The sequence below is a fragment of the Strix uralensis genome, chromosome 12, assembly GCF_047716275.1.
Source record: "Strix uralensis isolate ZFMK-TIS-50842 chromosome 12, bStrUra1, whole genome shotgun sequence".
NCBI lineage: Eukaryota > Metazoa > Chordata > Aves > Strigiformes > Strigidae > Strix > Strix uralensis.
Window position 1 is genome coordinate 24796782 of NC_133983.1, and position 26989 is coordinate 24823770.

At 52.0% G+C, this 26989-nt stretch overlaps 1 protein-coding gene across 4 annotated transcripts in view; it reads left to right on the forward strand.

The window, feature by feature from the left end:
- Positions 1–26989, forward strand: part of ZFHX3 (zinc finger homeobox 3) — a 671516-nt gene that overhangs the window by 552170 nt on the left and 92357 nt on the right. For all 4 annotated transcript variants that reach the window (XM_074881669.1, XM_074881671.1, XM_074881670.1 and 1 more), the window contains 2 exons: positions 6271–9014; positions 12571–13067. In XM_074881669.1, coding sequence (XP_074737770.1) covers positions 6317–9014; positions 12571–13067 — 3195 coding nt within the window. In that variant the 5' untranslated portion in view covers positions 6271–6316. The remainder of the gene's footprint in view (positions 1–6270; positions 9015–12570; positions 13068–26989) is intronic.

The following is a 26989-nucleotide window of genomic DNA, read 5'->3' on the forward strand; positions in this document are numbered from 1 at the left end:
AAGCGACACAGAAAGCTTTGATGCTTCGGGTTCGTTGTGTCACCGCTCCAGACGGACGCGGTAATTGCCTCGCTTCCCCCCTCCCGGACTTCTTGCTCTCGGGAGCTTTGGACCTACCTGGGCCTGGGGATCATGAAGTTTACTCGGCTGCTCGGTCACCTCTGATTCATCCGTCCCTAGTTTTTTGGCTGGACCAAGCGTCATCGAGTGCCGTCCTTGGGACAGGGGCTTCTTGGCTGGCCAGAACATGAGCATTTGCCAGGCCCCATCCTTCTGAGGATGCTGCAAAGGCCGAGCTGAGCGTCTGAGGGAGCCCACCTTAGTCCTTGTGCTGTGTCCTCCTGCCTCTGTCCCTTCCTGCCTCCCCTGCGAAGCGGCAGCACCTGTGCTGGAGCCAGCGGCGGGCGGGCGCTCAGCTGGCGTTTATGGTGCTGATTTATAGAGCACCCGTTGGCACAACAGGTAGGTGCATGTTGACAAAGCTGAGAGGTCGTTGCGCAGTTTTCTCCGACAGGAACCGCTCCGGTTCGGCTGCTGACTGAGCATTCGCGGAAGCCGGGTCCTTTGTGGAGCCACGGCAAAAGTGAAGGGGTGGCTGGCGTGGGAGCCTGCACCGCGTGCCGGGGGTGCTCTGGGGGAGCAGACCCTGCTCCTCTCGGGGCTGAGCGCTGCCCCGCGTGCCACGCTGGGAACAGGCCGGGGGGAGCCTCGCTGAGTATCTTCTAGGGTAATGGCCATGGATGGAATGCATCTGCTTGTATCTTTTCCCCGTCCTCAGCACCCTTTTTTTCGTGGTGCCATGTGGGTCATTAGCTGAGGGAACAGTTTCTCACTGTCTCTTTCTCCTTTTGTTTTCCTCCTTCCTCATTGCTTCCAGTCTTGGTTTACTGCCAAACAGCCTCTTGTGAAAGGGCCGCCTAATTAACCCTGTGCTAATTAACAATTTAAAATTACACAGCACGGCTGTTCATATTTAATTCTCGGGAAGCCTGGGCAACAGCAGGAACCCCCTCCTCCCTGCCGCTGCCGTCCCTGCTGCCGCCGCGCGTCCCCGGGGGGAGGAAGCAGCCTGGTGCCGGGGGCCGGGGGCTGCCCCGGAGCCCCCAGCTTGCCCGGGGAGCGGAGGGTGTTGCTTTAGCACCAGCCGCTCCTTGGCGGCAGAAGGCGGCAGAAGCGTCGCTGTAGGATGGCACGTCTGTCCCTCTGAGGATGGGGCCTGGAAGGAGGTGACGGGGGGAGGCGTGGGGATGGACTCCACCGGTGCTCTGGACAGAGCATGGCCGTGAACCGCCAGCCGTGGTTAGTGGAAGCTCTCGATGAGAGCGAGGGGCATACGATGCGCCATGCCGTCCAGGCACAGCTCAGCCCTGGCCGGCCGTGTCTGCCCCTCCTGCCCCGGCGGGGGGGTCCCTGTCTGCGTTCCTCCAGCCAGACCCCAAATCTGCTTGGAGGGGCTGCGAGGTGCCGTGACACTGCAGGGAAGGCGCGGGGGCACGGAGCAGGGCCGTGGGAGCAGCAGGAGCCGCGGGGACACGCAGAGGTGGGACGTGAGGCCGGGGAAGAGACTGGGGAGAGCCCTTCCCCGAGGCTTGGGGCGGTGGGAGCGCAGGGAGTCTCCAGCGCTCAGGCCGTTCTCTCTGTAACTGGAGTTCATTGATTTTACGGGAAACCATGTTTACAGACAGAGTGCTGATCGACCTGACGAGTTGACTTCTGCCTCCTTAAGTAAGAACTACCTTTTCTTATTGACTGGCTGATAAACAGAGCGGAGAGGGCGGGGGGTAGGAGAGGACGGGAGGTGTGGAGCGCGCGGGGGTCGGCCTGTCCTCATAAGCTCTCCTTGTCCCACGCGGGTCACTCAGGGGATGGAGGAAGAGGCAGGGCCTGTAATAGCGGACTAGTAACTACATTGTGCTCCTGCCTAGAGCCTGGTTTGCTTTAATGAGGAAATTGCTCTTTTCAGTTTAAAGGGATGATATCTACCATTCCTGTGTGAATAGAAACAATATTTCTATGCCTCTTCCTCCCTCAGCATCGCTCTTCGGGAATAGCTCTGGTGATGAACCGAACAGGCAAGAGAAGCTTCTGTTTGCGTAGGTGCTTGGCCTGTGCCCAGTGGCTCTGGCTGGCCATGTTTTGGCTTGTGGGTTTTTCCACCTGCCCTAGAAGGGCTCCTCCATGTCAAGGAAAGGGAGAGGAGAGAAGATTCCTTTGGAGTAGCACCTCCTGAGCTGGTTAACTTGGAGTGAGTGGGGGGAGAGCTGTTAAAGCCACCCAAGGCAGAAAAGCCCACCAATTAATTGGTAAGCGCTTGCAGGTTTGCCTGGCCTGGCCTGGTCGGGAGAAGAGATTGGCTTTCTTGTCAATAAACAAGTCCCCAGTGCAGCATCAAAGCCGCAGTCCTTTATCAATCGCGGCCTCCTCTTCCCGCATGTTCCTGTAACTTACCAAGCATTTATTACATTGATTTTACAATCAGGCTGTTAACCCTCCCGCCCCATCAGCCCTGCTAACCCTTTTGGCCCAACTGTCAGTCAGGCATCTTCCTGCCAGTCAAGAGTTCTTGGTAATGAAGATGCTGGGATTCGCGTTGTATCTCCTCTAGGCGTGTTTCCTGGAGAGCTGCGCTGGCAAGCTGAATGCTTTTTGTCTCAGAGCATTTGTGGGGTGCTGTTGTTCCACATTGGATTCTGGAGTCTGCATAGATATTCCCAAAACTTTTCTTGGCAGAAGTACGAGGCTTATGGAGTTTTTTATTTTACTCATTTTTTTCACCCGATACGAATTTGTTCTGGTTTAATTTGGATTGCAGTTGTCAATGCAAAAGGTAGCAGTGAGAGGGAGAGAGTATGTCATGTCGTGGGAAGGTGAATATGCAGCCTCAACACAGAAGGATCTGGGATCAGTTTAAAGAAAACACGTAGCTAAGGACAAATGTTCAGTGGGAGAGAGCTGGTGCACGTAAGAGCTGCTACACTGCAGTGTTGAAGTGTTGTTTTAGCTAAGGTAAGCAAACCCGGCTGATTAAAACTGAGCCTTTTGGCAACAGGATTATGGTACTCTTCTTTCTTATTCCACTCAGTGCACCAGGTTATTTTTATTGCAGATCAAATCACTATTCATTCCCAGTGCAACCGCAAAGACAGCTGTGTATGGCACAGAATCCAGGGGAGGTGGGGGCTGGAGATGCTGTGGGGTTACATTGTGTGTGAATGCTCTGGATCATCGCACCACTCTGCCTCCACGTCCCTCCGTAGGCAGCCTCGCCACACTTGCTTTGGGAAATGTTACTTTCTCCCTCCACAGGTAGGAGTAAAATAGGGCAAACCCCTGCCCAGATGCCCTCAAGCAGGCATGCCCGGGACCCCAACCTGGTGGTCAGTGGTGTGAGAGCTTTGACTTGCGTTCGTCCTGTTCCACTTCTGCTTCCCGCGGCCCCGGAGTGTTTGGGTGCAGGGGAGCTGCTGGCGCAGGGGTGAGGACAGGCAGAGGCACATCCCCCTGCTCCCTTGGACTGCCGGAGTGTGTCCTGTGCTCGTGGGGAGAGCTGCTGCTTTCCTTCACAGCAGGAGCCTCGCCATGGCAGGGGAAAGGGCATCAGAAGCTGTGAAATAACTACGAGGCAAAAGCATTTAGGGGTTGTATTCGCAAAGAGAGTGCAGGAGTGACCCCCCCAAAAGGAGCTGCAGTATTTGGAGAACAGGGGAGATAAATCCTCTTCTCACCTGGGGGGATCACATCTATTCTAACACACGGTTATTAATGTTAATCTATAATATCACGGAAATTATAAATGTCCATTGTGGTGGGTGAAGAGGGGCTCGGAAAAAAGTGAAGGCGTGTAAATGTACGTGCATCTGACATGCGTATAAGTGCCTTCATCCGTCATTATATACACATAGTTACGTAGGAAACTGTATAAAGGGAAAACAGGAACACATGAAGGCAAATCAGAAAAAGTATGGATGGCTTCATCTAGTACAAGAGAATAAATTGGTAGATAATGAAGCCAGGGAAAAAAAATAACATTGAATGTTGCTCCGTTTTCTTTTGCTTGAACCAATTCCGCTAATTCCTTCAGTGCTGCTGTGGCACGTCACCTGCCTGTCTTCCCCGGCAGATTTTCAGTTCTCTTCATACTTTTTCTTCTCTTTCCCCAGTTGTTGAAGTGCCAGTTGTGTGTGTGCAGCAGCGAGTGCCCAGGCGCTGGCACAGCGGGGGACGCGCGGGGGAGAGGGCTCTTGGCTCTAACTGGCACTGCAAGGGTCTTCCGTGTGCCACGGCCTCGGATCGAGCCAGACTGGAAACACTTTCAACCATGATTTTAATATTTAGCGTTTAGATAGAAGCGTAGGTTTCCAAAACTCTAATAGTCTCTGTTGGAGGAGACCAAGGGCGGCAGCAGGCTGCTGATGTGACTGGAGGCTTTTCAGGGAGAGTCCTTAGACCCGCGCAGTGTCAGCTGGTGGGTGCCCGAGTCTGTGAGACGGGGGTGCGGGGTCCTCAGTAGCTGCCCAGTCCAGCCAGAGCTCCGGCACCGCATGGAGCATCTCGCGCACTGAAGCAGCAACTGCTTGGAGGGTGCTCAGGTAAGGGCAGCTTTGAGGAGGCTGTAGTAAATGAGAGAGGTTTAAAGAAAGACTTAAAAGAATTTGTATAACTTTAAATGTATTATTTAGAGTAAAGCCCACTGAGTCAGTTTAAGAATAACAGCATATTGTTAAATCAAAACCTCTCCTGCCCCCCAAACCCTTATACTGAGTATCAGCAAAAACTCTCCCCAGGCGTGTATTCAGTTTTGGAATAGTCTGACGAGCAAAGTGGCGCTTGTGCTTAGTTGGTAGAAGATAAAATGCTGTGGAAAAATTCCTGTGTGCCATCGATGATGATGGATCTAGAGCAGGAGTCTTTTGTTGTCTCTTGCTTCACAGCTTGTAGAAATGTGGTGAAGGTGGCCTCTGCTTGTGCAGTTTTTCCTCATTTGTTTTCTACGGATGCTTTGTATACCCGAGGAAATATGTGGCCCACAAGTTAAAAATCACTTTTACAGATGAGGTAATAGCGCTTTAATTTCTGCTGGTGTTTCCTCCCATGCGGCTTGCGCAGGAGCTCTCTATAGGAAGCAGACTATAGAAATGCTTCTTTGCAGACAGGACTCTTGGTAGGGTTGCAGCTGAACTGGCAATCTCCTGCTGCTCTCTGGGCTGCATTACCGTGCTCCAGCTCCCAACGGCAGCACCACCTGATCTCATAGGTCTGGAAGGGCGCGTCCCACTGAAGGGGCTCTGGTGGGGTCACGGCGTACGAGGCGTCTCGGCAGGATGCAGCAGACGGAGCAGAGGTGGCCGGAGCCCGGGCTGTCGGCCACGCTCAGCAGCCCATGCTCAGTGGGAGTTCTCTGCGTCTCGTCGTGTTTGGTGGAATAGAAATAGCGGGAAGGGTGTCCCTCCTCCTCCTCCTCCAGGACCTGCGCCGGCCATTCCTCTGGGGTGGGAGGAAGCCGTCTGTGCGCGGAGGCTCTGTCCTGCAGGGTCTCTGGGAGCTTCCTGGAGTGTGGTGGGCTGACCGCTTCCCGATCCCCAGGATGGACCCTTGTCAGATCTGGAATTTCCTGTTTGGTTTCTGTCCTGACGTCTCTCCCTTTAAACTCTGTCCAGAACACAGCAATTAAATCTCCTGTGCTTACCAAACGCCATTACTCCGAAATCTCTGTTGGTTGCTTTGGGTCGCATGCTCTGCCACAGAGGTGCACGTGTGGCAGCTCCAGTCCTGCACTCCCCGAACCACTGACAGAAGGGAATTGCCCAAGAATAACAGCATCTGGTTTAGGGAGCTGCAGAGTACAGTTTTTATGAAGTTTTAAAGCTCCAGCAGTGTTTCATCGTAGTGTCTTAACTCTGTTTCTGTCAAAAGCTTTTCTGTTACATTTTTGTTTATTTTCTGAAGATCCTAAGGCTTTGAGGGCGGCAGTGGAAGTCTTACAATCTTTCTGCCCCACTTCAGGGAAGGGGGAGGTTTTCACCACGTTCCAGGTCCCTTCGATTTGCCTCTTGGGTTCCTGCTGCCGTTGCCTTCCCATTGCTGGTTTCCAGTGGTGCATTTCCCGAGGCCAGGCCGCCCGTCGTGAAGCCCGTCTTGGGGCACCAGCTCTCGCAGCCTCCCGTTTGGTCCCAGCAAGCAGGGTGGGGGGTCTCGGTGGTGGTGGGTCTTTACGGGAACCGTCTCTCCGCCCTGACTCACCAGCCTTTCTCCTTCTCTCCCCGCCTGCAGGTCCGAGCCGTACCGGGTGCAATGAGCGCTCCGTGCCGGCCCTGCCATGGAAGGCTGTGACTCGCCCGTCATCCCCGGGAAGGACAATGGGTGCGGCATCCCTCAGCACCAGCAATGGACTGATCTCAACAGTGCCCACCTCCCCGACACGGCCGGCAGCATGGAGCAGCCCGCGGCCGAGAGCCGCGGCCCCCTGGACAGCCTGAGGGTCCCTTTCCCCGAGCGCGTCCCCGAGAGCAGCGCCGCGGCCGGCCCCGGCGCCGAGCCCGCCGGCAAGGAGGTGAGCTGCGGCCAGTGCGCCGCCTCCTTCGCCGGCCTGCAGAGCTACATGGAGCACCGCTGCGCCGGCGCCCGCCCGCCCCCGCCGCTGCGGGGGGAGAGCGGGAGCGAGAGCAGCGAGGACGGGGAGGAGGAGAGCGACGTGGAGAACCTGGCCGGCGAGATCGTCTACCAGCCGGACGGCTCGGCCTACATCGTGGAGAGCCTCAGCCAGCTGGTGCAGAGCGGGGGCGCCTGTGGCAGCGGGGCTCTCCCCTCACTGCTCCCGAACTCTCTGCCCAAGCAGGGAGAGCCCTCCGCCACCGCTCCCGTCTACCCACAGATCATCAACACCTTCCACATAGCCTCATCCTTCGGGAAGTGGTTTGAGGGCTCAGACCAGGCCTTCCCGAATACCTCAGCCCTGGCGGGCATCAGCCCCGTCCTGCACAGCTTCCGCGTCTTCGATGTGCGACACAAAAGCAACAAGGATTACCTGAACAGCGACGGTTCTGCCAAAAGCTCCTGCGTATCCAAAGATGTTCCCAACAATGTGGACCTGTCCAAATTCGATGGCTTTGTGCTCTACGGGAAGAGGAAGCCCATCCTGATGTGTTTCTTGTGCAAGCTGTCCTTTGGGTATGTCCGCTCGTTTGTGACCCACGCGGTGCACGACCACCGAATGACTCTGAGTGAGGAGGAGCGGAAAATTCTTAGCAATAAGAACATCTCCGCTATCATCCAAGGGATAGGCAAAGACAAGGAACCCCTTGTCAGCTTTCTGGAACCAAAAAACAAAACCTTTCAGCACCCTCTCGTTTCCGCAGCTAACCTCATAGGCCCTGGACACAGTTTTTATGGTAAATTCAGTGGCATTTGCATGGAAGGCGAGCAGGCCCTCCAGGCCGGGGCAGCTGGCGGAGCGGAGCCGCCGCCAGCAAGCGTCCTGGCCCCCGGCACGCTCCTCAACCTGGGCGGGCTGACCAGCTCGGCTCTGAAGACTCCCATTACCTCAGTCCCCCTGGGCCCGCTGGCTTCCAGCCCCACCAAATCCTCGGAGGGGAAGGACCCTGGGGTGGCAGAGGGGGAGAAGCCAGAGGGGGGCGACCAGGACAGCCTCTCGGAAAAGGCGGAGCCGGTCGAGGAGGTGGAGGAGGAGGAGGAGGACGTTGAGGAGGAGGAGGAGGAAGAGGAGGAGGAGGAAGAGGAAGAAGACGAGGATGATGAGGGTTGCAAAGGACTGTTTCCAAGTGAATTGGAGGATGAACTGGAGGACCGGCCCCAGGAAGACGCTGGGGCTGTGGCAGGTGGCGGCAGCAGCAGCAAAAAGGACCTTGCTCTCTCAAACCAAAGCATTTCTAACTCTCCCTTAATGCCTAACGTGCTCCAGACCCTGTCGCGGGGCACAGCTTCTACTAGTTCTAATTCTGCTTCTTCCTTTGTCTTTGATGGTGCAAACAGGAGGAATCACTTAAGCTTTAACAATGAGGGCGGCGGAGCCAGCGTGGCAGAGGGCAGCAGGAGGCTGGACTTTATCGATGAAAGTGCCAATAAAGACAATGCCACAGCACCAGAACCAAATGAGAGCGCGGAGGGCGAGGACGGGAGCTACATCTCCCATCACCAGCATGCTGGCCCCCTCTGTGAACTTGGGGGTGGGGAGTGCCCCTCGGGGAGCGGCGTGGAGTGCCCAAAGTGCGACACGGTCCTGGGCTCCTCGCGGTCGCTGGGTGGCCACATGACTATGATGCATTCTCGCAACTCGTGTAAGACGCTCAAGTGTCCCAAGTGCAATTGGCACTACAAGTACCAGCAGACGCTTGAGGCGCACATGAAGGAGAAACATCCCGAGCCGGGGGGCTCTTGCGTCTACTGCAAAAGTGGACAGCCACACCCGCGGCTGGCACGGGGTGAGAGCTACACCTGTGGTTACAAGCCCTTCCGCTGCGAGGTCTGTAACTACTCCACTACTACCAAAGGCAACCTCAGTATTCATATGCAGTCCGACAAGCATCTCAACAACATGCAAAACCTGCAGAACGGAGGGGGAGAGCAAGTCTTCAGCCACACCGCCGGGGCGGCGGCGGCGGCGGCAGCAGCCGCGGCGGCTGCGGCCGCCAACATTGGTAGCACCTGTGGGGCCCCCTCCCCCACCAAACCAAAAACCAAACCCACGTGGCGGTGCGAGGTGTGCGACTACGAGACCAACGTAGCTAGGAACCTGCGGATTCACATGACCAGTGAGAAGCATATGCACAATATGATGCTGCTTCAGCAAAATATGTCCCAAATCCAACACAACCGGCACCTGGGCCTCGGCAGCCTGCCGTCCCCCGCTGAGGCTGAGCTCTACCAGTACTACCTGGCGCAGAACATGAACCTTCCCAACTTGAAGATGGACAGCGCTTCCTCGGACGCACAGTTCATGATGGGCGGCTTCCAGCTCGATCCCACCAACCCCATGGCGACGATGGCTCCATCTCTAGGTGAGGCTGAAGGGTTTTCCACCGTGTCCACGTGCGAGGGAGGGATTGTGTTTGCGTCACCGCAGAACCCTCGTGTGCGGGCTGGGCGCTGCGTGCCAGATCCTGCTGTTCTGTCTCTGCGGCCCCGTGTAGTGCGGCCGCAGTGTGGCAAGTTGCCTTTGTGTGGTGGTCAAGGATGGAGGCTGCACAGTGGAGACCTCTCCTGCATGCCCCCAGAAAAGCTTTTCTCATCCTGGGAAAATACATTACTTTTCTGGTACATTCTCTAAGAGTTTTAGTGGGGAGCTAATAAAGCAGCAGATACGGGTTATTGCTGACGTGTATTGCGTGTTCCTCCTCGTTGCGGAAAGCACACATGCTCCAGTGTTCCAAAAAGTTTTTTCCGTGGTTTGGTAAGGGATGTGAGTAGTTCGGCGGGTGGCTCTGTGAGAGGGTCCGATCAGCTGCTGGTGCTCTCAAAGGCAGATGTTGAGTGGGTTTGTTACCTGTTGTGTTGCCCTGAGGAGCAGAGGTAAGCACGTTCTGAGAGTCGTGATGAATCTGGTGCAGGGGATGGTGTTCCTCTGAGGAAATGGAGCTGAAACCGTTCCTCTGGTGCCAGCTTGAGATACAAGATTCGAGTCTTGACCAGATGGGAATTATTAAACTGGAGGGGAATGGCTAGAGAGGGAAGATTATTTCTCTCACCAGATGACAAAAGCACTTAAAAATGAGCTACCAAATGCATTTTTCCTGACAGTGAGCATTCGTCATGTTCACGTTGGCACTGTGCTTGGCACTGGGGGGGGCACACCCTATCCCCACACAATTTAGCCCAAGAATTGGACTTATTGTGGGAGTGTGGTGGTCAGGTCCTGTTAGGTTCCCCCCCATGTGCTTCCGTGGCCCCGGGCCGGGCGCAGCCGCCGGCATTGTGCGCGTGGGAGCTGCGGCGCTCCGGGACGAGAGCTGGGGCGGAACGGACCCCCTGCACCAGGCATGCCAGACGCTCGCTGAAATTGCTGCGCGCTCCACGTTGGTGTGCTGCTGCTGAGCATTTTTCACAATACCTTGAGAAAGTGTGTGAAAAGAAATCTGCCACCTGCTTTCCTCCAAACTAATTTCTCGGCGCTGCGCTCTGCCCTTCCTCACCTTGTCCATCCATCGATGCTGTTATTGCTGATGCGCTCCGTTCCTGGTTCGTTGCTCTCATGCATGTTCTCCTTTCCTTCAGCTATTCATAGTGCAGTTTATTATTAGTCCAGAAGGACATGAAAGTCATATTTGAGAACAACACCACAAGATACTAAAAAAATGGTGGAACTCAAGTGTCTATAAATTAATTATCTTCCACCCACCCCCCCCGCCCCGTGGTGTCCCAGCTTGCATCTTTGGGAGGTCAAGGTCACAACTTTTCTAGTGTGTTTTCAATAGCTCCAAGTTGCTGACAGACGTAAGACAGTTGTCTGTGATACAGCTTGTAGTGCGTAAAGTTGGTGTGTCTGTGGTGAGTTTCTTGGTCTGCGCGTGCCCTTTGGCAGCTCGTAGCCCCTCCTTGCTGAAGCCAGGGCAGTTGGCAGTGAGAAGTTGGGAGTATTTTAGCTGAAGCCTCCTAAAGTGCATGACAAGGCCCTGAATGTGTGTGAGCTTGCCTGGAGAGTGATTTGTGAATTGTGCACTTGATGGTTGCAAATCTCAAGCTGAGGATTATGGAGGGAGGCCCTTCCCATGTCAATAAGCACTTGACACAAGCTCAGCTCGTTAGACTCATATACACACACTGTGAACTTTGCTGGAAGTGAAGCAGATTTTTCCCATTTTTACACTTCAGTCCAAAACTGGATTTGAGTAGAATATTAATAATTCAGAAGAGTTTGCTTTTGGGTTTTTACTGCATGATGTATTCAGCAGAGACTGGTTTAAAGAGAGGATTTAAGGATATATCCTAAAAGGGGTGCTTAGAATAATCACCACGATAAGGAGATACGGACCACCGAAGGCAAGCGATGGGTTCCCTGCTCTCCACCTCTTTAGCGAGCAGGTGTTCAGGAGTAGCTGTATAGAGGGGATCACTCTGCCGTGGCAGGGAGGGAGGGAGTGGATCAAGAAAAAAGATCATCAGCTGCTTTGATGAGGAGACAGGTTCCTGTCAGTGCATGCAGGTGGGACTTTGCCCCTCCAACCAGTTCTTTGTGTGAGCATGAGGTCTGCTTGATGAAAATGAGGTGCTGTTCCTCTAACAAACTCAGCATTCGGGTTGTCTCATAGGCTGTAGTTCATCCTGCTCAGGACTGCAATGAACATCGTGGTATTGCATTTCTGCAGGGAAGACAGTGGCACGTACGCTGCCCAGAGCTGAGGTCTGCACTAACAGTGATTATATGCTTTTAGAAAGGTCAGTATGGCTCTGCCTGAACTTTGAGTGTCCTCCCAGTGTTGGCTGCTGCTCAGCAAAAGGATTGAAACGTAAGAAACTGAAAGTTAAGGAAATAAAATCTCTCTTTTTGATTGACTCAGTGACTGTTGACCTGAGACTTCCTTTAATAAGATTGTTAAGCTGTGTTATGACGTAAGATCAAGGTAAAATACAAAAAAGCTGCAGGAGGAGCCTAAATGTCTTAAAAATGGAAAAGGAGAGCGAGGTGGAGCAAAGGTCCTTGGAAGAGGTTGGTTGGTCTCTGTGCTTTCACATAAAAAGTTAATGTTAGAAAAGGAAAGTGTCTCTTCCGCATCTTCAGTGTTCTGGTGTAAATAAGAGCTTGGTGCATTCATTTACTGCACGTGGATAGAGTTCAGCTCTTGGTTTGAGGAGTAGATCTGACACTTAAAGACAGTAAGTGTCCTGCTGGCTTTCCTTGGTGCTCTTGCACTCTCATTATTAATAGTGGTTGTCTTTTCCTTGGGCATGCAAAGTGTCTGTCAACACTGTTTTTAGAAGACTGCCGTTTTGAGCTCTCGAACAAGAGATGAGATCTCATAGGGCAGGAGTGGCACTTTTCAGATAGTTTTTTATACTTGCCACATTCTGCAGTTGCCTGCTTCCGACGGCAGTGCGGTGACTGAACTGCAATACTCCCATCACTTGGTCTTGTGGCTGTTGACTTCTTTTTAATTTGGCAGGGATAGTGCTTGCATACTGCATGAGGTAACATTTCTTGCTTCTCCAGGTAGGCCAGGAAAACCAGGATAAAGTGTTACACTGTTCTTGAAACGTCCACGGAGACTGTCAGTGCGGTACTAAGGAATTCTTCATCCTCTGAAACTTTGTAGAGTTTTGCTTGCCACCTTTCATGCACAGAGGGTTGGATGTTTGTCCTTTGGCAGTGGGTAGCAAGGGCTGCTGTGGTCCTTTCCCAGCCTTACACGCTGGCTGCAATTTGCTGTTTTTTCTTTAGACGTGGTACTGACCAGCAGCACAGAGGAATAGCGAAGGGGCAGCCGTGCTTGGCTTTCGCTGTGTGTTTGGTGGGTGCAAGAGTTGCATGGAGAGCAGCGTGTGCTCTGCTCTGTGCTTCTCTTCTGGCAAGTAAAGAATTCAGCTTTTCTGACCTCTTTCTCCCCTTTTTCCTTCGTGCAGTGGGTGGAGAGATCCCCCTGGACATGCGGTTAGGCGGTGGACAGCTGGTGTCTGAGGAGCTAATGAACTTGGGTGAGAGTTTCACGCAGACAAATGACCCATCACTGAAGCTCTTCCAGTGCGCTGTGTGCAACAAGTTCACTACAGATAATCTGGACATGCTGGGCCTCCACATGAACGTGGAACGCAGCCTCCCTGAGGACGAGTGGAAGGCAGTGATGGGGGACTCGTACCAGTGCAAGTTGTGCCGCTACAACACGCAGCTCAAGGCAAACTTCCAACTCCACTGTAAGACAGACAAGCACGTGCAGAAATACCAGCTGGTAGCACATATCAAGGAGGGTGGGAAGGCCAACGAGTGGCGGCTGAAGTGTGTGGCTATTGGGAATCCGGTACATCTGAAATGCAACGCTTGCGACTACTACACCAACAGTCTAGAGAAGCTGCGTCTTCACACAGTGAACTCGAGGCATGAGGCCAGCCTGAAGCTCTATAAGGTAAGGGTTGGCTTTTTGCTTCATTGCCCAAGTGCTGGAACAAAGGAAAATCTATTCTGAACCACAGTGGATTGTGGTGATCGCTTGGAGACAAGCCACTTGGGTGTCTCCAGCAGGACCCAGCCTCGCTGGCACGGTGCAGCTTTTGGACCTGCATTCTGGTCGCGGCTGTGGCTGTTAGAGCCGTGGGGTGCTGGCTGTTCGCGTCAGGGGGCTTTAACGGGGGCTGCTGTGTCTTCCAGCACTGCATATAAATGATCCTTCTGCACAAAAATCCAGCAGTTGCTGTTGAGAACATTGTGCGAGGTGGTATTTGCCCCACTCTGGTTGGCTCTTTTCTCTCAGGTGGTTTGTTAACCCATGCGAGGTTCTTCCTGAGCACTTGAAGGCTTTGGCTGTTGGCAGAAGCGTGTTTGTTCCTCCCGGCCTCGAAGCGGCTGGGGGTGGAGGAGGAGGGCAGTGCTCTGGCTGCGGTGTTGCTCTGCACACCTGAACGTGGGGGGCTGTGGGCAGGGGGGAGCTGTGGGCAGGGAGCTGTGGGCAGAGCGTTGCTGGAGAGGGGAGCAGGCGGGGCGAGGAGCCGTGTCCGTCTGCAGGCACCCGCCCATGCAGTGTGTGGAGGCAGTGTGGGTTCTCCTCCACGGTATTTGCTCTGTGACTGCCACCTTGTTTTCTTTACTTTTTTTTTTTTCTTTCTCATTTTGTGTCTTCTTTATAACTGTCTTCTCTTTCCTGACTTGTTTCTCTCGTTCACAACCCCCTCCCCTCACTGGCCTGAACCCTGTGGGCTGTAACCCAAGAGGAGCTCCGGATACAGTAAATAGTCCTTTCACTCGTGCAGCAGAATTGCTCCAGACGTTTCTATTGATTTTCACTGGACTTAAAGCTTCACCTTTTTCTCTAATCATCCCATAATGGCTTTAGTATGAACAATCAGGTACGAATTGCCATAAATCTAAGCAGCCGCATACCTTCCCTTCACACGTGCTATCCCACTCATTGTCTTCTCATTTCTCTCAGGTTTTTTTATATTCTTTCTGTCCTCATCCTTTTCTTTCTGCTTTCCCCCAAATGTGGTGAGATTTTTTTTTATGTATAAGTATATATACCACAGACTGTATTTTGTGCTTCTTAATTATTTCTTTGAATATTTTCCTTTATGTAATGGGAATTTAAAACTTGGCGTTGAACTGTACAGTAGCCCACCCATGCCATGGTGCAGCCACATTAGATTTCAAAACTCCTGGATTTTCCCTAGAAGTGAGCAATTCCAGCAAATTCAGAGAGGAAGGAGACAACCAGGAGCATCATAGAAGGTTTGCTTTGAACTATGATTGTTGGGCCTGCCTGGAGTTGGTGGGGAGCTGCTCAGAGGAGGAATATGTTTCTGCTGAGCTCGCTGTTGAGGCCGAGACTGCTGTGAGGACTGCTGTTACCATCATCAGCTGGGAGCCAGCACAGCAGTCTGGCTCTAAAAACGGTCAGGTCTACGCGTATGCCTCTCCTCTCAGATGTGCAGAAGACCCGAGAGAGTAAAATCGGCTTGGAAACTGGGGGCGGGAGAGTCCCAGTGAGACTTTATAAAAACAGCTGAGTAATTCCTCTGTCTGTGGAATTCAGTTTGGGGTACAAAAGAGTTGTTTGAAAGCTCTATTATGAGTTTTAACACATAATATTGTTCTCTTACATATACATTGCAAAAGTTTAAAAATTCTTTATCTAGACCATCTGCAGTGGTTTGTACTGGGGAAGAAGCAATCACGGCACTAGAATTCTGTCACTCAGGGGTGAGGGGAGAAGGAAGAAAAAAAACCCACCAAAGTCAGACTGGGAGGCAGCTGTAGATGCTTGTAATAAAGATTCCTGAAATGCTTTCCTCAGACAGGCGAAGAGGAATTGTCAGTTTTCAGGTTCGTAAGAGGCCTGGGCAGTTCTCAGAGCTGTTACAGCCCTGCGCCGCTTCTGGTTGAAAGCAGTGAAACACCGGGCGGGGAATAAATAACCCGCTTCCGAGTGGTGCAGGCTGTTGCACGGCCCGTGTTAGCTCCGTGGTACGTGTGCCTGGGTAAAGCCTGCAGCAGGGGACAGCGGGCCCACGGCATCTTGCTCCAGCATAGCTGGAATCTGTTTGGCTTCATGGAAAAACGTGTCTACGGACCGAGCAAGCGGCAGTGCAATTCTTCCAGTCTGCAGGGTGGTTGTAATGCCACGTCTCTCTTGATAGCTGAAAAGATGCAGCAGGAGTGGGGGTAGTTCACAGAATGGTTTCTCTTCTCTCAGGCCTTGGTGTGGTCTGCAGTAAATTGAGATTGATTGGATGTTATTTTTCCTCTTGCTAATGTAATCCATTAGCCTGGCACATGCATAATCAGTTTAGAGCACAGTTAACTGGATGTAATCGAGTTCTTCCCTGCCTGCTGGAGAAAATCCTCTCCAGATGCTGCTGGGTGAGAGCGCATACTAGGCTTATCACACACAATCCTCCTTATTCTGCTTTTTTGCCATTTTTCTCTTAAATCACACGTTATTGGCTGCTTGCATTGCCCAAGAGCCACTTCTGTTAGTGCTACTTGCTGCCAAAAAATGTGATCAGGAGACACTGTTAGCCCATAGTCTGGTGAACCTTTTAGTCTTCTCCTGCAATGCTTCCAGTGCCAGAGGAGAAGGTCTGGTCTTCTGCTGCCATCTTCGTCCTGCACGTTGCAATAGCTGGGATCAGACCTCTTCCCCTGTCAGCCGGGGGGGGCGGGGGGGGGGGGGTGGTGGTAGGGATGCCGCAGTGGGGTCCCTGCTTACGACGTCAAACTGGAAGGGTCTGGTAATCTTACTTTATTCTTGTCTTCTCCCTGAATCCCTACTGTCCCCCTAAAATCCTCTGACTAAACTGGAGTCCTGTTGTTAATCTTGCACTTGCTGGGGCAGTGTGGTCGGTACTTGTGCCTCTCACCGTGACTGCTTACCTCCTTGGTGTTGTTGGTGGGTTTTATGTTCTGAGAAACTACCTGGAAAGCAAAGGTACTGTTGTAAATGCGTGTGCTTAAATTTTTGAGGTGAGCGTACTGGCTTGAGGTAGATGACAGGTGTGAAGATCCTTCATCTCCTGGCTAGGACAGCCTGATGAATACAGGGGACCGGGGTGGGGTTACACCAGTGGTGGTAAGCAGAGAGGCAGAGGCTGTGCAAACAGAAGCCAAGTCTTGTCTCCTCATGACTGCAGAGACTAGACCAGACTTGAAGCAGAGCAGCGTTCCCCACATCTGGAAGAGGTCGGGCACAAGTTCCCGGCATCTATTGCACAGGTGGAATTTCCAGAAGGAATTGATCTGCTCGAGCAAGAGCCAAGTTTGGACGTTTCCTACAACTTCCTGAAAATCTGCAGTTCAAAACCTGCAACTCAGAAGAAGTTTAAACAAAGAACTACTGAAGAAACACATTGCTGGCCAGACTGCCAAATGAGTGCATTCAATGAGTGCATTCAGTGTCTTCCTTTTCAGGCTTTCCAAGTGCTGAGTTAACTTTTTTAGGGAATAGGGAGTCTGGAGGAGAGGGTTTGGGTTACATGATGCCCTGCATAGAGGTTCTTTGTTAACTAGGAGATGCAGAGCGTGCAGGAAAACAACTCCTTAATATCAGTACTCAGGATACTAGTGGTGATGAAACTTTGTGGATCTGTGCTGACCTGGAAAGAAATGACCTGCGAAAAGGAAAAGCGGGGGGGGGCAGGTGCAGCCCCAGCAGGAGGTGGTGGGAGTTCCCAGCTCCGCTTCAGAGCAGCGTGTCTCACCATGGCTGTTGGGCGGGTGCAGTGGGAGCGGAGGGGCTGTGCTGCACCCCCCAGCTGGGGTGCGGGAGCCCTGCTGCACCCTTCAGCCAAGTGCAAGACATCAGACAGGCTGAACCCAAAAGCCAGTGTTCTGTGTGGTGTTCATCAGAGCTGTGGTGGGGCCGTTAGTCTTCAGTGAAGATACTCATCAAACAGGCAGTTGAGAAGGTGGGTGGAAGGAAGCTGACCCCAAGGATGCTGCAGTGTGAGGGTACAGGACCTGTGGGGCTGACAGAGGAGCTGGGGTGACAGTGGGCATTGACTCGACTCCAGGAGAATGCCATAGAATCCCCAGCAGTGACTTACATCACACAGTTCAGAAGGATATACAAGGCTGTGTATCACCTGCTGCCGGATCAGGACGGTGGCTGCGACTCGCCGGGGGAATTCGACAGCCTGCGGTGTCGGAGGGGCAGTAGGAGACAGTTCTTTACCACTCTGTGGATGGATGCAGCATCACGGCAGTGTGTGACACAGTGACTAAACTTCTAGATGCTCAAAGTGTCAACTTGAAGAAACTTGTTGGAAAATCCCAAAAAGGTTTTAATCCCAGACGATGCATGGAATATTGTACGAGGTGTAGTTACTAAATGGTAATGATAATGCATTCAAATTCAATAGCTTCCATAATAGAAACAGACAAGAAGAGCGTTTACCATAATAGTATCTAGCTTTGAAGTTAAAACTACATGAGAATGGGTGAGCTACTGTCAGGAAATTAAAAGGGTGTGATGTGTGCAGGTCACACAGGATTTGCGTAAAACCACATTAGGTACTTGTGTTAAATGTACGCTACCCATGAGAAAAAGTTGAAAATGGAGTGGGGGGGAAACCCTGCCAAAGCCCACAGAAAGTCCAATGTGATTAAATAGGAAAGTATTTCCAGGGGAGGTAGAAGAAGGAAGAGAGAAGAAGGGCCGTAGTGTGGGGACGGGAAGGAGGAGTGAATTCTTCTCACTCACGTTTCAGAGAAGAATTGAAGGGTGCCTCTTTACGTGGGACGAATCCAAGAGGTGGTCTCAGGCGGAGGTACCAGGGAAGGAAGAGCTGCTGGGGTTGCCAGGGCTCTTCGCTAGAGTCCTGCAGGAACCTGCGCACGAAATGGCAGACTCCTGGCACTATGATGTGTGCCAGGAACCACAGAGCATTGTCAGCAAATTGATAGAAAGTGTATTAAGAAGAGTCTTAGTAGACATATGGATTAGAAAGGGGGAAAAGCAGACTTTTGGAACTGGCACTGCCAGTTATTTGAAGGAGCTGGCCAGCCTCCAGGCAGGGCAGGGGTTGTTCATATGGGCAGTGGGTTTCCCAGAGTCTTTGTCAGGATTCGTCGTGAGCAGCTCTTAAGCAAAGATGTGCTTATTGTCACTGTGGGAAGAGGTCTGTGAATTGATAGCAAGGTGAAGGATGAGAAATAAAAAGTAAAATAAAAACTAACTTTAACAATGGAGAAAAAAGATTAGAAAGATACGTGGTTTTTACTGTGTTCCTAAGTGATCCAAAAATGGAGCAAAAAGCAAGCTTGAAAATCTGCTCTAAGGTAAAAATATGTAGACCACTTAGATGTAAAGCTGGATGACAGTTGCAGAAGAACTTTACAACACTAAGTGCTTTCACAGGAAATGATAGATGAAATCTGGTGTCACAGAGTGTTAGAGGAATGGAGGGCAGACAGCCCTAACGTGGATGTATAGGCTTCTCTTCCCCACTCCCCCTGTCATGCAAAAAAAAAAAAAAAGCAAAAGAGTGTTAAAATTGTTCTTCCTGCAAGCGAGATGTGGAATCATTCCCGATCTCTTTGAAAACATTAACTCAGTGATCAGTGGCAAGCAGAAAGGGAAGGGTAAAACATGGGAACTGTGTAAATCCTTGATTTGCCTGATCGTTGAATATTGTGTTCAATTTAGCTCATTTTAGGAAGGATTAAAAAAAACTAGAAGCAGCCCAGTGAAAGTGTCGGGGTGATTGACTGGAATGACTTATGTGAAGACAATAAATAGACTTTGGAGTTAGCTTGAATCCAGAGTGGAGCAGAGGAGGTGAATAGGCAGCAGTTGCTCATCTTTTCCTCCTAGCACAAAAAATAAGGAGCATCTGGTACAATTAGCAACAGGTTTAAAATGGAAAAAACACCATTTTCTGTACAGTGTATCATTTATCTGTGAACCTCATTGCCCCAGGGTGTTGCAGAGAGCAGACACACGGGTGGACTGAAGAAGGAGCGGGGCAGATGGGTGAGGAGCTGGCACACCAGTGCTCACTGGATGGTCCTGGAGACACGAGCTCCAGCTCAGGAAGTTCTCAAATAGCTGGTGGCTGGAAGCTCTGATGACATGCTAGAAGAGGATTGGTTTAGATCTGCCCTGTTTCCTTTCACAAATTTCACTGCTAGTTGCAATTGCTAGTTTATTAATCTGGTTACTGTTCCTTTTTGGGTTGGTGTGAGTTAAGTGTGCCATAATTCTGCAGTAGGGTAGAGCTGAGAGTCATCTCATCCCACCACTTGGCTGACAGTAGATGTTTCCTGTAGGACTTCACTGTATAAAAGCTCAGTGTTTTGTCAGGTCAAGAGTTTTAAAGAAATATCTTGGGTTTTCAAGCTTTAAAAAGAAAAAACCAGAAAATTAATGGCATCAGTGAGAAGCAAATAAAAGGAGTTCTTGGCTTTTGGCTCCAAGATACAAGAGACTAAAGTAGAAAGTTTTTTGATTTTTCTCTCCTCAGCGCATTTTAATCAGCATACCAGGAGTTTGGCAGCCTCTCTGCATGGTCCATCCTTCGGCAGCTGCTGGTGTAGAGTCTGCCTTGTTGCGCCAGGACGCCAGAAAGCTCTGCCCCGGCCATGGCTGGTGAGCGCTGGCTCGGGAGCAGCCCCGGGAGCTGGCCCAGCATCAGCCTCCGGGCCCAGCGGGGTGCGAGAGCTCGGCTTGGTGCTGCCCGAGCTGCGAGTAGCAGCTGTGTTTCAGCTTTGAAATACCCAAATGATTTAGCGTAGGCAAAAGGAAACATGTTTGGATTTTGATTTTTATCAAAAACTTCCTTCGATCTCTGCCTTTTAAGGTTCTTGGGGTAAAGTTGCCCACAAAGAGTCTGTCGTGCTTGTTACAGAGGATTTAGAGCTGTATTAACCTTTGATTTACTCACTGTGTGCCTTCTGTGTGTTTTGGGTTTATTTTTGCAAGTTTATCTTTTGAACTACAGATGCACCATCAGAGCTCTGAATTACACTCATCAGTAGCATGAATTGTGCCAGAAGCCTGTTTAAATTATAGAGTATAAGGGACTTCTAGCTGATTTCCTACAAGGTCTTAAGATTCCAACGGCAGCTTCACAAATGAATACCCATTTAAGCCTTCCCACAAAGCTGTTTTTAAAGCTGGTCTTCAAAACCTTTCATTCAAATCTGCCATCCTTTAGTCTTGGATAAACTCATAATGAAAGATGAGTATGAACTTGAAGCGGTTCTGAGGACTAGAGCGAGCTTAAATGTGGAATGAACTTTGAGCCTTGCTGAGCCCACAGCTGGAGGAACTCTGTGAACTACGCCCTGGTCTGCCCGCGCCATGGCTCCCAGTTGAGAGGGGTTCGGGGCTGGACCCTGGGCCTGGCAGCAGGGCTTCGGCCCAGCTCCCGGCGGGGGATCGGCCGTCCCAGCCCCAGCAGCACCTCTGGTGAGCTCTCTGCCTTCTGGGCTTGGAGGAGTTCAGACAGTACCTTGCTTCTCCGCAAAGCTGTTTTCCACAGTACAGCCAACTCCAGGAGGAGCGAACCCCTACGATCTGGTTCTACTTTCGTGTCCTGTTGGGATTGACAAGTATTTTAATACAAAAAAACACTCACGATCCGTATAACCCTTTCAGAATCCTGGGACTGCACTTTTCTCTGAGTGACAGGTTGCTCCATCACATCATCCTGGCATTAAAGTAGGTTTTTACCTTCCTTGAGGTATTTAATAATAAAATATGTTAGTACAGGATCACAAAACTTACACTTTCTCTGTACTGCTGTTTGAAAGGGTTGAAATCGAAACTGTTGAGAATACACAGCACTGCTTGCTGTGTGTTTTATTTATGGACTTCAGTCACTTAGATTTTTCTTCCAACAGTTTTCCATTAAGTACTGAGCCATGTGCAACCAACAGCTTAGTGAAGAAACCACCCTGTAAAAGCAACTTGAATAACAAATGAGGGAGACTGGGACTGGAACAGGAGCAAGTGATCACCACAGCCGGAGCTAGGAGTTAGCCAAAACATATAGCTAAAAGCTGTCTGTCAAACAGGATTTAGAATTCAAAATATTTGTGAGAGTGGGTTAAAATAACCAACCAAACAAACAAAGCCCAAGGAAAAAAGCAAACAACCGATAAACACCTTGACAAGCTTTTATCCTAATCTGCATAAATTGACAGTTTTTCACAGCTTCTGTAGCAGGTACTTGTGAACTGCAGATGGCTGCTGGGGCTCGGTTTCCCTCCGGGTCACCAGGATGTGTGGGCTGGCGGGGAGAGGCTGCGCCGGGGAGTGAGGAAGCTCTCGCAGAGCTGCCCTGGGCTGGGCTCTTCTCTCACAAGATGTCATCGTTCCGATGAGGCATCAGTGTGAATCTTGTATGACCTTTCCCCAGTGCGTGATGCCAATTTTGTCTGTGTTTATGGTTCATTTTTTTAATCCCAATAATTTTGGAACATGTGGGTGAATATTTAAATTTCAAAGCTGGAGTTTTTCCCATTTCGCTTGTGAGGGTGAGGACCGGTGGCTGTGGTCGTTGCTCTGATGTAGAGTGGTTGGCAGAACCTCCAGCAGACCTTGCTGTGGTGGTGTAAGTTGTTGGGGACCTGCTGTCCCTCCTGTGCTGATGTGGGAGGTTGCTGCTCTGCAGAGGAGAGCGGGAAGGGAGAATGTGTGTCAGAGATGCTGGTCTGGATCCGAAAGACCTGCATTTTTTTTCTGGGTGATTGGCCACTGTGAGCACAGGCTGGCACAGATGTGTGTGTCCACTTACTCTCCTGCCTGCACATTCCACGCTGTGATGGGGAGCTCCAGTCAGGAGAGCTGAAAGGAGGTTTATCTGTTTGTCAGGATCTTGTCCCAGTGTTCCTGCAGACACCCAATACCCGTAGCTGAAGACAAGCGGGTCAGACTGGAGCAAGCCTGGGTGTGGGAGTGCTGGAGCGAGCAGGTGGAGGAGATGGGGGGACACTTTTGTACGAGGCTGAAGCTGGTGAGCGGAGCTGCAGCGTGGAGCTCGCCAGCCCCTGCTTGCTGGTGTCCGCTGCAGCCTGCGCTCGAGCAGTTCCCCCCCGCCGATGATCCTGGGCTCCATCTGGGCCGTCGCGTTTCTCTTTGGGCAGTGTGCCTCCAAGACCTGGGAAATGCTCTTAATTCCAGTTCCTGGTTGGGGTAGGTCAGGCTTTCAGCACTGTGGGTAACAGTCCTGGGCAGGTAACAGCAGCGCAGCTGCAGGCTGCTGGATGGCAAGCTCATTAAATAATGGATGGCCGTTCATTGACATCCATCTCTGGCAGCAGCTTGATCTGCAGGCTGGGAAGGAAGCCATAAGGTGCTTTCCCCAACCTGTTCCATGCGACGTGGCGTGAGCAGCTAATTTTCTGTTAGGCTGTGCTAGTGCAACCAGGCTACAAGGGGCTTTGTCATCTTCTCTCCTGAGAGAACTGAGCTATTTCTGAATAAAACTTTGTAACAATTAAAGCCCCCAGAATTACTGTGGAAGCAGCATGGGAGGTTCTATGTTTGCTATCTCCTAGGAAACTCATTAAATTACAATAAATAATGTATGCATGATACATAACTTAATACCATAATGTTCTTCTGGTCCTACTTGCCAGTCCTAAAAATCCTGGCCTTGCAGTGTAATGGGCGCAGTCAACTTACTGCCTAATTTGACTTGCAGAACTTACACTTGTGCAACAGGTTCTCGGAAAGTTGTGCCTTTGGGTACAGTTGGACAAGCTCCGGTAAACCTTATTGCAGCTGTTTGAAGATACTTGTCTCCAGGTTACTTTGCCTCTCTGGCAGCGACGGCTGCCGGCACGGCAGAGCTGTGGGCAGAGCACCAGCGAACCATCCCGTGCCACGGCTGGGGCGTGCGGCCGCCTGCGCTGGGCTAGGGGCTGCTGGGGACACCAGTGCCTGGGGGGTGGTCACAGCACGTAACATGGTAGGTGAATATTTATTTAAAAGGTTAGTGATACCAGTCTGCCCCAACTGCCTTCCAGGAGTTTGCAGGCACTGCTGCTGGGATGCAGTAAGGCAGCGTGCTGGTGGGGGGGCAGGAGCAGCAGGCTCCCGCGGCTCTGGCAGGGACTCGGCGTGTCTGTGCAGAGTAAAGAGAACAAGCAGGAATCGGAGTCAGTTAATTTTTCGCAGTGCTGGATCATCATTCTCTAAAACTGCCTTCCCACTGCCATATTTTGAACCTTCCCGTTGCCACGAGCTGTGAGGAATTAACAGTCTGGATGTTGTGGCACAATATGGAAAAGCTGCAGGGATCAACATGCAGTACAAATACTTGCTTAGGTACTAGTTTGATTTATGTTGGGGTTGCCGAACAGCTCCATTGTTGCACGGCTTTTTTCCTGACACCAGAAATGAATGCCCTGATTCCTTCCTCCCCTCTCGTTCTGCATTTAGAGCAGGGAGGCGGTTTTCTAAGGAGGTACCTGTATTTGGCCATCAAATCATCAGTGGAGTGCAGTTAATCCTGGGAATTCTGGTTTCCTCTTTGTCCTAAGTATCAGCTCAGAATTTTTCTGCCCAGCAGAAGAGGCTGCAGCAGCTTGGGTAGGAATGCAGTCACTGCCTTCTCGCACGGCTGCTTGAGTCAGCTCCGAGTCCCCTGGTCAGCTCGGGGGCTCACGGGGTGGGGAGAGCAGGGAGCTGGTGCAGGAGGCAGAGGCCGGGATGCTCTGACCAAACTGGGGAGAATGTGGAAATCTGAATTGTATCCCTTCCTCTCACCCCTGGCGCAGGCCTGCCCGCGGTTACAGCATTTGCCAGGATTGATGCACGTGACCTGTTTGGGTCTCATCACGTTTATGCGGTGGTTTGGGTCCTCTGACCTGCTGTCATTTATTTCCCTTCAGCTGCCTAATGGCTTCTAGACTTTATTCCTGCCTCTCTTTCTGAACAGGCATTACAGTCCTGTCCCACCCACTCCTCTCTTTCTTGTGCTTGGAGAACGATGGTTACGAAGAAAATCACCTGGGGAAGTTTCAGGCAGCAGTAACAAAGCCTATCTCCACAGAGGGGAGGCTAATTACACAGCTAATTAATCCAACAGATGTCACTTTAAATGCCTGTTTCTTTGTGATTCTGTTGCACACATCATGCTGGTTAAACAGACTTCACAGACCCCATTCAGAATGCCTGTGCAGGCTGCTGGAAGCTGCTGGTTTAGACCCCGGTGAGTCCCGTTCGTTCCCTGAGGTTCAGATCAAGGAGCGAGTCCCAGAGAGCCGAGTCTAGACGGCACTCCAGACAGATCGCCCTCGGACAGAGATGCTGTTTAATAGTTAAGTTTGGTTTAAAAACTCTGAAATAGCAGATGTGAGCATTGAAGTGGTTGTTTACATTCTTGCTCTAAGTACGGAGGCGAGGCAGAGGCGTCAGGGAGAGGAGACCCCGTCCTGCCACACCAGAAGTGCCGCTTGGCTGAAGGAAAAGGGAGTTTGGAAACCTGAGCTGCTGCGCTCAGGTCAGCAGTTCAAACCCAGGGCTGGTGGAGGGCCTGAGGCTGCTGGTCTGTCAGAGGTGAACATGGTCTGCCTGGTTCCCACAGCCAGCACCTCCTGTGCCATCCAGAGGGTCCCCTTGCTCTGGCTCCCTGGGGTAAGAAAAAATGAGTGTTTCGCCAACATCTTGAGTGAGTCTTTGCTCGTAAGGGTGGGGATGTGTCCTGGTTGCCCCCAGGAGAAGGGAGCAGTTCCTTATCCTCGTGTGGAGCTGGTCCCTTGCTGCTGAAGGTCAGTGGTCACGGCAGGACAGCCCCTGTCCCCCATTTCGCTCTCCTGCTGCCTTTGGCCACCAGTCGGGCGGATTAGGGGACCTATAACAACGCGGTGGCATTGGCTCTGGTGGCTTTATACGTAGGTGCTGCAGTATTTTCTCCCCTTCGTGCTGTTCAGCAGGCTGGTAACGTTAAGGCAAGGTGCGAACGCCTCGGCAGCGTGTCCATCCCCTGAGGTAAACCCTGCCGATGTCATACTGCATGCAGGTGTCCCGGTTTGACATTGGGATGCTGAAATGTCCCATTTTCTGGGTGTGTGCTCTGCTGGCCTGGCCTTTTATTCCACTTCTGTACTAGCACAGTCAGAGGGTTCCCTGCTTCTTACTGAGCAGATAGCTTCTGGGACAGGAGAGCTGCACAACGCTGTCTGCAGTGCGGGACCGGGGCCCGCGGTGCTGGGCTTGCAGGGTGGCTGCTGGAACAGGGAGCGCGGCCCCAGGGCTGTGGGTGTAACGCACAAGGCAGTCCTGAAGACGGGGGATTGAACTGCCCGGGGTGAAAGAGGCAGGAGAGATACAGTTGAGGGGGAAGAGCATGTTTCTTGGGGTCTTAACATTATCAGTAAATCACAGTTGGTGCACTTGATTCAGCGTAATGGATGTGTTCTCATTTCCCACAGCTGATGAGGATTATATCAGCTTGGTTTAACAGTCTCATTTTCTGCTCCCAATGCACACTTGTTTTAATGCGTTTCAGTTAATGAGGTAGAAGAGAGAATGAGGTGTTACTGTTTATGTACAGACAGCAAGTCTGTGCAGAGGACTCTGGAGTCCACGCAGTCCCTTCCCATTGCTCTCAAAGGGACAGCATTAGCTGGCATTTATAGAAAATTTATTGACTGTGGTTTATCCAGGTAAAATTTTTCCCAGTGGTGCACGTTTCTCTCTCGTGCCTTCCTTGCGTGTTATTACAGACTACAAGACGTGTCGCCAGCAGCCTGTCTGTGGACAAGGGATGTCAGCGAGCTGAGGAGGCTGGTGTCACGACTCGCAACACAACGCAATTTATTTGATATGGGCAGAGCTGCTGTGATCTACCTGGGGTAAAAAGTTCACGTGTGCCCTGAAGTAACGTGTGGCTGGGGGACTTCATTCGCCCATTGTTTCGCTGCCGTGGCGTTTGTAGGTCCCAGCGGGGTCAGGGCCGGTGGTGCCAGGCGCTGTGTGAGCGGGTCCGTTAGCCGGGGCTGCGGAGCGCTCAGCCCGGTGCCGTGCCTCGGTCAGGTGCGGGAAGGGGACCTGGGGCTGGGCCTTGAGGGCCTGAGCGAGAGGGACTCTGCCTTCCCAAAAAACAGGTTGTCCTGCTGCTGAGGCAAATACCTGCTGTGGGTGGGCTGGAGCTGCGTCCCCCCAAGCAGCATCCTGCCTTCCCCAGCCCCGCGCCCGCTTGCTGCTGGTGAGAAGTGCCTATAAATAGTTAACGTGGTTATCTAATCCCTGGCCCCGCGCCAGCCGCTGGCATCACTTGGCTGACAGCAGGCCCGAAAGGCCCTGCACGTTGTACCGCGCTGGAAGGTAAAGCTGCTGTTGGTTTAAGCGGGAATTAAACAATTACCACGTCTTAGTTCTCCCCACCTTCGGTGGATTGACTCTATAAATTGTCAGCCTGTTGACATTTTAATGTGAATTATGTCATATGGTATCCCCTTTGATTTCAACATGCCTCAGTTTGTAAATACACGAGCCTCTCAAAGGGTTGTGGTTAGCGTACACGCAGGAGGCCTCAGGGTTTTTGGTGGGGAAGGAGCACAGCGCTCGCTTGTCTCGGCAGCGAGCGTGCCTGGCACGGCGGCTGGAGCTGGAGGCACACGCGGCAGCAGCTGCCTGCGAGCCCCCGTGTCTGGGGGGGCTCCCGGGCACTGCAGGTGGGGGCAGCCCGACATCCCCCAACGGGGGGTCCCGCTGCGTCCTCCAGCCTCACTCGGTGCGGGACCCTCTGCACGGGGCTGCTCCTCTGCGTCTGCCAGGGCTGGGGACTACTCCACTCCCCATTGTCGGTGTGTCCGGGCCGGCTGTGGGGAGCGTGGGGCATTGCGGGGTCCGTGCGAAGACTGAGCTCTTGCCGGAGATCGCTT